Raw genomic sequence first — 10,933 nt, 5'->3', positions numbered from 1 at the left:
TTTCCCTTCCACCTCACCTGCTTCTTGTTTTGAGACTGAAATGAGATCTTAAACACGCTGAGGTCTTGCCCTGGACTTAGCCTTTACCTATACTGTCTTTTCTGTGTGTATGGAGCCAATTTTAAAAGACTTGACTCAGACTTCCCTTTGTTACAGCTATTTTTATACATTGTTTTTGCATAATTTTATTTGCTTTCATTTTTGCCTCCGTTCTTCTTTTATGTTCATATGTTTTCTGGGTGTTCATTCAGAATCTTAGTTTCCTGTGGTCATAAAAAATACATTTAATATCTGTTTGACCAATCTCAAAAAAAAAATCAACTAGTTAAGCATAATCTAAATTGGGATGTTATGTTCCTATTACTTTTTTTTAATGATATTCTGTAAGAGTTTGTGAGCAGCACTTCTATATCTACATACATTATCTAAAATGGTACGTACTCTCACTAATTTAGACAAGTTTTTATGAAATACAGACTAAGAACAACCAGTTCCTTGACAAGGGTAAGGCTGCAGCTAAAAACAGTTCTATGTCTGTATCTTCCAACAGATGTAGTCTTGGGAATGCTTCAGATAGTTTTGAAGAGAAGACCTTAATAGGACCTTTTAAGATTTTATTTCTAGATATTTGTGAAATTTATTAATTTTTCACATTTTCTCTGCCTCTGAGAGGCATGTGGGATAGGGGCTCTGCCTCTTAACAGTTTTAGCAGAATGTTTTTCTCCAAATGTATTGGGAAAACAACAGGTAATTTTTAGTAATGTTCCTCCCTTGTTCTTGTAAGAGCTCCTAGTCATTCAGACACAGACCACTACACTGGACATGCTTCCAGACCTGTATAACTCTTCTGCCACCCTGGCTGACACCCCATCTTTAGCCATCGAACAGAGTCATGGCTTAGAATGTTGTGGCTAACAGAACTCCTTATAAGCTATAGATGGTGTCCATATAGAAAAGCAGTACTGTTTGGACGAGAAAAAGCTATGCTGTTGGGAGGAGATAAATTTCATACCTTTATTTTGAAGAAGGACTTAAAAAGCAGAAATATGATTTCTAGATTATAATAATATGGAATGTTTCCTCTTTTTCCCACCCTTAGGATTTGCATTTATACAACATCCAAGTTTAATGTTCGAACAGGAAGTCAAGACTCTGTACAACAGCATTCTTTCAGATAAGAACTGTTCAGTGAACTTAAAAATCCAGGTGCTGAAAAACCTCCAGACCTACTTGCAGGAGGAGGATACACGTATGCAGCAGGCAGACAGAGACTGTAAGTGTTGAGTAGTTCTGTGCTGAGGCATGCAAAACCTAACTTTCTTGCATACAATTCCTATATACGTGTGATTTATTGATTGTTATCAGATCAGTAATATTGTACGCAAATTATCTTGGAATAGTTTTCAAAAATTCATAATGTGCATAGATAGATACACATAATAGGTATATTATTTACTTTCAAGGTGTATAAATCCTGGAAGGAATCCAGAACGCAAAATTGCTGTAATGATGGTAGTAACACTTTTTATCAAAATCTCTACGGTTAATTTGCAGATAGAAAATAATAATTTTTTAAGATCAAAAACCTTAGTTAAACAACAAGACTTTAATTAAAGTCATGTCTCTTTAGTTTTTTGATGTATATTTACCGTCAGACTGTTCTATGTTTCATGAGATCATAAACCCATTTTAAGACAGCTGAAATGTGTATGTATTGTAAAGCGTAAAGATCAGCGTGCAAGAAATAATTGTAAAGTAAATGATTATACTGCGATGAGTGTGCTACTGCTTTTGTCCTTTTTACAGGGAAAAAAGTAGCAAAACAGGAAGACCTGAAAGAAATGGGTGATATTTCCTCAGGGATGAGTAGTTCCATCATGCAGCTGTATCTCAAACAGGTCCTTGAGGCTTTCTTTCATACCCAGTCCAGTGTACGCCACTTCGCTCTAAATGTCATCGCACTGACGTTAAACCAGGGTCTCATCCATCCTGTTCAGGTATGGTAGGCTTTTATGATTGGAGTTTTTGTTATTAAGATTTTCAGAGGTTTTCACACTTGCTACGTAAATTTCCAGTTTTTGTCTTCCAACTATGTTACAGTGATTTCTTATTGTAGCAAGGGGTCTTTACAGACAGCATATTTTGAAATCTGTTTTATGTTGTTTAGCCAGTGAGATTCCAAATGCTCTCTTTTCTGTTTGTGAATCAAGATGTAAAAACCCAGCCAGTGCCTAAAAAGCATGTACAATTGTACATTGGAGCATATTTCTGTTATAAATTTCAGGTGTATGCCAAGTTGTTTTCTTCATTTGATTCTTTATCCTGGAGAATGTGTCAGCTTGCCTCCGCTTCAGTCCCCATGTCCTCCAAACACTATGGAATTCCACAGTCATTGTCAGAACTTCAGTCATCATCTCTATTATTCTTTGCTTACATAATGTTTTTTTAATTATTTTTCATACTGCAGCCTTTGTGCATGTTCAGTCATTAAGTGGTGGGGTTTTTTTTAAATGGCATTTTTTGTAGTGTAAGTTGACTTTAGAGTTTGAGAGAGAGGGAAATACTGCCTGAAACCTCACACAACTTCTGTCATTTATAACACTGCTCTGTCATGTATTTTGTGCTATTTGCTTGCAAAAAGTAGTAAGTTGCAAAGAGCTTCCTATTCTAGTTTCTGCAGTAGTCAGAATATAACAAGAACAATAATGTAGTGGAAGAAGCGAAGTAAAAGAACTGTAGTAGAAGACTGAAAGAGGAGGTGCAATGACTCTGAATAATCTTTTCATTTATTTTTCAAGTGTGTGCCGTACTTAATTGCTATGGGCACAGATCCAGAGCCCTCTATGCGAAATAAAGCTGACCAACAGTTGGTGGAAATAGACAAAAAGTATGCTGGGTTCATTCATGTAAGTAATTCTAATTTAACATTTTACAAAATACTGTTATGTTCTCTAGTGGTTTAACACCTGAGTATGCCTCAGCTGCAGAAAAAGAATATAAAGTAACAAATAAACAATAACTATAGGCAGTTGCAAAGATGATCTCTTTGAATCTTTCCCCTGTTTGGAGATTTCTGTTCTTGGAAATAGAAAAGATACAATAATTTGAAGTGTCTCTTGCAGTCCAAAATTTCCTTTAATTTATAATTCACAGTAATATTTTCCTCACTGAATAGTGCATAAGAGCATTTATTTGATAAGAGGTAAGGACAGCTATTTCATAATGTTCAGTGATGATTTTCCTGTATCAGTGGACCAGGGAAGAGAACACCTTGTAAAAGTAGAAGTCCTTAGTGTGTGTATTAGAACATTAAGACATCAAGGCTTTATAAATTGTAGTCTAAGCAGAAGGAGCATAGGAATCTGTTTAGATCTGAGGTATCTTGCTGAATGGAAGATCTGAGGGCTAAGTGAGGACTTGTAGAGTTGTGGTATAGTGCTTAAGATCTGCTTAAGATCTGAAGTTGAGCTGCAGCACCCTCTCCTTATTTCAGAAGGCCCCACTCTAGGTTCACTGTGTGTACTACACTGTGGGACTTCTCCTATCTGCTTGTATCCCACTGCAATTGGAGCATTGCACTGTTGATCACATTCAAACAGATACCTAATGCTGTAGGTGAAGGCTAGCAGATGAAATTTACTATGTAGGCAGCTAGGATTTGAGACAATGTATAGATGAAGCAACAACTTTGCTGAACAGCAGCAGAGGTTGTATGAGTAAAGGTGGATATGCAGCTTAACTACAGATTCAGTTTGTTCTGAAACTAGAGCAGGACCCATGAAGCAAGTAAAATCAACCGGAAATTACAGGGTATACGCAAAAACCCGCTCATTTTCTGTTTCTTAGTCCTGTTGTACTATTATGGACTCAGTTGTTGGTTTCACTGCAAGTGACTTCAAGCATACACGTTTGGTAAAATATTCTGTTCATGTATGAAAACATTTCAAGAGTCTTGAAGATTGTTTAAATTAGAATACCTGGCTGTAGTGGGTAAACAGATTAGCTGTATGTTTCTAACACCATTTACAGTGAAAGCAATTCACAAGACATTCTGATCTCTGCCACAAGTTCTGTTTTAATCCATTTGCCAACTCAAAAGGTAATATTGCTTCAGTGCATGTTTTAAAGTTAAATTTCCAATGAGCATCCACTTAAAAGGAATAAGTTTTACTGCTTTGAAAGCAATGGTTTAAATCAAAACAAATACATTTCCATTTCAGATGAAAGCAGTGGCTGGTATGAAGATGTCTTACCAGGTACAACAGGCAATCAATACGTGCCCAAAAGATCCTGTAAGAGGTTTTAGACACGATGAATCATCCAGTGCGTTGTGTTCACACTTATACTCCATGATCCGAGGGAACCGTCAACACAGACGAGCGTTTCTAATTTCTTTACTCAACCTCTTTGATGATACTGCAGTAAGCATCACATTTCCTTCACTTAAAAAGAAATTAAAATACAGCATTACAAGCTTAAATTCTCCTTTTACAATGTATTTTTATGACATAATTATTGCTAACTTTATTTCCCTAATGTACTTTGTTGTGCTTTGTAATATCAGGTATTTACCTATATAATAATACCTACATAATAGAATACATTTGTTACTTTTGCATCATTCTGTACCTTTTTATACCCAGTCTGGACTGATAAGAAATAATGTATCTTCAAGTATGACTAAATTTTGCATATATACATGTTGTTTAAAGTGGATTGGAGGGGGTAGATAGAATAAAATTTAAGATCATGGTTTTGCTCTAGACTGTTAGGAACACAGGATAAGTGTGTAAATCTAAGATATTTGTATGTGTATTTATGTATACTTCTTTTTAACTTCCAGAAAACAGAGGTGAATATGCTCTTGTACATAGCAGACAATCTGGCCTGTTTTCCTTATCAAACACAGGAAGAGCCACTGTTTATAATGCATCATATAGACATTACACTATCAGTTTCTGGTAGCAACCTACTACAGTCATTTAAAGAGGTATGTGCATTTCTATTTTACTATATTTATTATGATGGCAACATAAGCTTCTCTATAATTTGGTCAATTTTTCAATGAATACAGTACCATTATTATAATATGGACCAGTAGCATTAGTTTGTAACTAGTGATTAAAAATAAGCAACCCTTTCTGTTCTGGCCTGCATCTAGTAGATACTACTTTAAAACTACTCTTACATTGCTGCTTACATTATTAAAAATGAATGATGAATTTTGAGATCAAATCAGTATTGTTCCCTGATACAGCTAAATAATCATAGAATCATAGAATGGTTTGGGTTGGAAGGGACCTTAAAGACCATCTAGTTGCAACCACCCAGCCATGGGCAGGGATATCTTCCACTGGGCCAGGTTGCGCAAAGCCTCATCCAGACTGTCCCTGAACACTTCCAGGGATGGGACATCCACACCTTCTCTGGGCAACCTGTTCCAGTGCCTTACCACCCACCCTCAAAGTGAAGATTTTCTTCCTTGTATCTAATCTAAATCTTCCCTTTTTCAGTTTAAAGCCATTGCTATTTGTCCTGTTACAACATGCCCTTATGAAAAGTCCGTCCCCAGCTTTCTTGCAGGCCTCTTTTAGGTACTGGAAGGCTGCTCTAAGGTCTCCCTGGAGCCTTCTCTTCTCCGGGCTGAACAACCGCAACTCTCTCAGCCTATGCTCACAGGAGAGGTGCTCCAGCCATCTGGTCATCTTCATGGCCCTCCTCTGGAGTCGCTCCAACAATTTTATGCCTTTCTTGTGTTGGGGGAGAGCTGAAGGCAGTACTGCAGGGGGGGTCTCACCAGACTGGAGTAGAGGGGGCGAATCCCCTCTCTTGACCTGCTGGTTACGCTGCTTTGGATGCAGCCCAGGATACAGTTGGCTTTCTGGGCCGCGAGTGCACATTGCTGGGTCGTGTTGAGCTTCTTGTCAACCAGCACCCCCAAGTCTTCCTTAGGGCTGCTCTAAATCCATTCTCCGCCCAGCCTGTGTTTGTGCTTGGGATTGCCCTGACCCTTGTGCATTACTTGGCCTTGTTGAACCTCATGAGGTTCACACAGGCCCACCTCTCAACCCTGTCAAGGTCCCTCTGGATGTCATCGCTTCCCTCCAGCACGTTGACCACACCACACAGCTAGATGTTGTCGGCAAACTTGCTGAGGGTGCCCTGAAACCTACTGTCAGCATCACCAACAAAGATGTTAAACAGCACTGGTCCCAATATTGACCCCCGAGAAAAACTGCTCATCACCAGTCTCCACTTGAACATCGAGCCATTGACCGCAACTCTTTGAGTGTTACCATCCAGCCTATTCCTTATCCACCATGTGGTTCATGCATCAAATCTTTGTCTCTCCAATTTAGAGACAAGGATGTCATGTGAGACAGTGTCAAATGTTTTGCACAAGGCCAGATAGATGATGTCAGTTGCTATTCCCTTATCTACCAACGCTGTAACCTCCTCGTAAAAGGCCACCAAATTTGTCAGGCACAACTTGCCCTTAGTGAAGCCATGTTGGCTGTCACCAGTCGCCTCCTTATTTTCCATGTGCCTTTGCATAGTTTCCAGAAGGATCTGCTCCACAGTCTTGCCAGGCACATTGGTGAGGCTGACTGGCCTGTAGTTCCCCAGGTCTTCCTTTTTTCCCTTTTTAAAAATGGGGGTTATATTTCCCCTTTTCCAGTCAATGGGAACTTCCCTGGACTGCGATGACTTCTCAAATATGATTTACAGTGGCTTACCCACTTCATCCATGAGTTCCCTAAGGACCTGCGGATGCATCTTAGCAGGTCCCATGGACTTGTGCACCTTCAGGTTCCTTAGATGGTCTCGAACCTGATCTTCTCGTACAGTGGGCAGTTCTTCATTTTCCCAGTCCCTGCCTTTGCCTTCTCCAACTTGTGCAGTGTGGCTGGAGCACTAGCTGGTGAAGACTGTATGATCACTTGAGTGTTTCTGTGGTCAGCATTGTAATTAATATCATAGAATCTTAAGAGACAAGGGTTAAAACTAGCTTGGACTAGTCTATACCAAAGAACGTATGGAAATCTATGTGACACAGAAATTTATAGCTAGGTGAAAGAAAAATGGAATTTTCTTCCTGATGTATTGCATTTGGCCTTCTACTGTGTTTTACTGTCACTGCTAATGAGCTTGAGCAGTCTTTTAGTAAGAACATGCCAGTCGAGTTCTTGTTGTTTCAGTTCCTTCTGTCTCCACCTTGCAAAAAATGTGGACTTTGGATCAATTTTTTAGCATATTTTTGCCATAATTTTAATTTAAATATTGAGTTATAACTTAATTAACATTGTTGCGGGAATTCTTGCTAGTTTAAGCCAATAATGGTTTTTGAAAGATTTTGTGGAAACATACATGATACTACTTACTGTAATTTTGGAATGCACGTTAACTTCTCTGTCTTGCAGTCTATGGTGAAAGACAAAAAAAAGGAAAGAAAACCTTCATCAGATGAGGAGACTGAAAGTGACAGTAACAGTGGTAGTGGGAGCGAAAGTGATGAAGAAGCTTCTAAGCCTCGGAGGTTACGGAAACGAGTAGACTCTGATTCAGATTCCGATGAAGAAAATGATATAAATGCTGTGATGAAATGTTTACCAGAAAATTCAGCTCCTTTAATTGAATTTGCAAATGTCTCCCAAGGCATATTATTACTGCTGATGCTGAAACAGCATTTGAAGAACCTCTGTGGATTCTCTGATAGGTAAGGATATGTAGACAATAGGCCATCTTGTTATCTAGTGAGTTCTTTGTAAGGACTAAGTTTGGAATTTTTTTTTTAAAGTTGATTGTAACTACTTGTTTAAGCAATAGATTTGTGTAGGAGAAAAAATATAGATGCGATAAGTTCAAATGAAACTTTGACTTAGAAAAAGCAATTATTTCTTTTCTTACCAGGATGTCTGTTGTATATGGAATGTTTAAAGTATAACTACTTATACTGAAGATTTTAAGGGCTTTTCCTTGAAATTACTTTGGACTTTCCTTGAAAGCTCTTCCTTTTTGTTTTCTTTAAACAGTAAAATTCAGAAATACTCTCCATCTGAATCTGCAAAAGTTTATGATAAAGCGATAAACAGGAAGACAGGAGTGCATTTCCATCCAAAACAAACTCTGGATTTTCTGCGGAGTGATATGGCTAGTTCCAAGATCACTGAAGAAGTGAAGAGGAGTATAGTAAAACAGTACTTAGATGTAAGTAAAGTTGCTTTGCAGAAAACCTGAAATCCTTTCAAGCTAGGTAACTCATTATAAGCTTGAAAGTAGATGCTGATGTATTGCATGAACATTTCAAAGTGTTAAGTTCCTGGTAATCATATGCGATATACTGATAACTCACCACTTCCTTTCAGGATGTTTAGCAGGACTATCTTTCAAAAACTTCTAAGATGTTTAAACAAAACAAAAATTAACTTCAACTAAAAGATATTCATCTTTATGGAGTATTTTCTGATTTCTGGTATCCGTCTTGTACACTTTTCCCATATAATTTGTTCACTTTATCCCTGACTCTTTGCATCATAGGAACAGAGACTAGATCTAGTGTATTTACTCTCCCTGCCCCTCCATCTTTAAATATCAGTTAGAGAAAACTTGCAATTTTGGAAACACAGGAAGAAAGCCTTTACATATCTACTAAAAAGAGAGAGCAAGGTGGAAGTTTGTAGAACAAAAAACTTGTTGAAGTTTGAAGCTGTCTACCATTTGGTAGACAGCTCTGGTGAGACCCCCCCCTGCAGTACTGCCTTCAGCTCTGGAGTCCTCAGCACAAGAGGGACATGGACCTGTTGGAGCAAGTCCAGAGGAGGGCCACGAAGATGATCCAAGGGCTGGAGCACCTCTCCTGTGAGGACAGGCTGAGAGAGTTGGGGTTGTTCAGCCTGGAGAAGAGAAGGCTCCAGGGAGACCTTATTGCAGCCTGTCAATACTTAAAGGGGGCTTATAAGAAAGATGGGGAAGGTCTTTTTAGCAAGGCCTGTTGCGACAGGAAAAGGGGTAATGCTTTTAAACTAAAAGAGGGTAGATTCAGACTAGATATAAAGAAGAAACTGTTTACAATGAGGGTGGTGAAACACTGGAACAGGTGGAACAGGTGCCCCACCTCTGGAAGCATTCAAGGTCAGGTTGGATGGGGCTCTGAGCAACCCGATCTAGTTGAAGATGTCCCTGCTGATTGTTGGGGGGGTTGGACTAGATGACCTTTAATGGTCCCTTCCATACAAACCATTCTATGATTCTGTGATTTGTTTTACACTGTTTCTTTACCTTGCCATTTGTTTTTTATTTAATGTAGTGTGATATAAATATCTATTTTTAAAGTTACAATGTGGACTAATCTGGTTTTTTTAATAGTTCAAGCTTCTTATGGAACATTTGGATCCTGATGAAGAGGAAGAAGATGGAGAGGTCTCAGCTAGCACAAATGCTCGGAACAAAGCAATTACCTCGCTGCTTGGAGGAGGCAGCCCTAAAAACAATGCAGCTGAGACAGAGGACGATGAAAGTGATGGGGAGGATAGAGGAGGAGGCACTTCAGGGGTGAGGCGGAGGAGGAGTCAACGTATTTCGCAGCGTATTACGTAAAATGATTTTTATGTGCTTATAAATGTCAGTCTATTATATTAAATGTACACCAAGTAATGTAATCCACATGAAAGAAAGCATTTTGTAGATAGAGATTCTCTACTTAACCGTTTATACAACTTTTGTAGAAAGTTTAACAGAAAAGACAATAAAAAAAAACCAAACTAGAAAATGAGATTTATCCCGTATAAAAAGTTATTAATTTTCCTTTGGAATGTACTGTGTGTTATCCTTTTTATTGTTGCCAAGTTTTTATGTAGCTTTATGATTCATGTGTATATATAATTTTATATATCAATAAGAGATAAAGACACGGGTACAAATTAAGAGTATGTGGTTTTACAAGGATATGTTAACCCCTTGGCGCTGGCGGTCGCGGTGCGTCTCATTGCCGGCAATGGAATGTGTGCCGGGAAATCCCAACTCCCGGCGTCAAGGGATTAAAGCAATAAAAGCAATAATTTCACTAAAGTTCTTTTGTGTAACACTTGGTCTTTTTTCCCCCCAATGTTTTAGTCATTGAGAAGGTCAAAACGAAATTCAGACTCTACGGAGTTGGCAGCACAGATGAATGAAAGTGTTGATGTCATGGATGTCATCGCTATTTGCTGTCCAAAGTACAAAGACCGACCACAAATTGCAAGAGTAGTACAGAAAACCAGCAATGGCTTCAGTGTTCAGTGGATGGCAGGCTCCTACAGTGGCTCCTGGACTGAGGCTAAGCGCCGTGATGGCCGCAAACTGGTGCCTTGGGTAGACACTATTAAAGAGTCAGACATTATTTACAAAAAAATTGCTCTAACGAGTGCTAATAAGCTGACTAATAAAGTTGTGCAGACTTTACGATCGCTGTATGCCGCCAAGGATGGAACTTCCAGCTAATGAATTTGTACATGCAGCCAAATTTACAGGAATTGAAATTACAGAAAAACTTGAAATATCAACTTTCTGGCAAAAAAAAAAAAAAATCAGTTAAATGAAGAGTAAGAATGGAACCTGGGACGCGGGAAAAAAGAAGGAAATGTTTGGTAAACATTTTTGTGGGAGCTTCCTTCGCTGTTGTGCAGCAGAAACTTCTCAGTTCATTTTTACTCCCACTGTATTATAGTTTAACAAAAAAATTGTTTATATCTTGGAAAAAAAAACTTTCTGTTTAAAAAAAATAAACAAGTGAATGTTGGAAATTAGTCTGTTAATGTTCTTAATAAAGTGTTCTTGGAGTTTAACCTAGCAGCGGATGGCTTTCTTTAGCTTAGCCCAGTTTCCAGGGAAGCATTGTTTTTCCAGGCTGTAAAATGGCAGAATCTCCTGGATATATAATTTATTCTGTTGAAG

At 38.5% G+C, this 10,933-nt stretch overlaps 1 protein-coding gene across 1 annotated transcript in view; it reads left to right on the top strand.

Moving 5' to 3' along the window:
* The window catches only part of NIPBL (Nipped-B homolog (Drosophila)), a 101,471-nt gene extending 90,647 nt beyond the window's left edge, over positions 1–10,824 (top strand). The window contains 9 exon segments of the mRNA XM_009704754.1: positions 1,101–1,274; positions 1,808–1,998; positions 2,800–2,907; positions 4,222–4,422; positions 4,845–4,991; positions 7,423–7,718; positions 8,035–8,209; positions 9,368–9,553; positions 10,115–10,824. Of these exon segments, the coding sequence (XP_009703056.1) occupies positions 1,101–1,274; positions 1,808–1,998; positions 2,800–2,907; positions 4,222–4,422; positions 4,845–4,991; positions 7,423–7,718; positions 8,035–8,209; positions 9,368–9,553; positions 10,115–10,480 (1,844 nt within the window). The 3' untranslated portion in view covers positions 10,481–10,824.
* Positions 10,825–10,933: the final 109 nt, after the last annotated feature.

This window comes from Cariama cristata, unplaced genomic scaffold, assembly GCF_000690535.1.
Source record: "Cariama cristata isolate BGI_N322 unplaced genomic scaffold, ASM69053v1 scaffold7247, whole genome shotgun sequence".
Classification (NCBI taxonomy): Eukaryota; Metazoa; Chordata; class Aves; order Cariamiformes; family Cariamidae; genus Cariama; species Cariama cristata.
The sequence above is the reverse complement of the archived record's forward strand: the minus strand, read 5'-3'. Positions and strand labels throughout refer to the sequence as shown.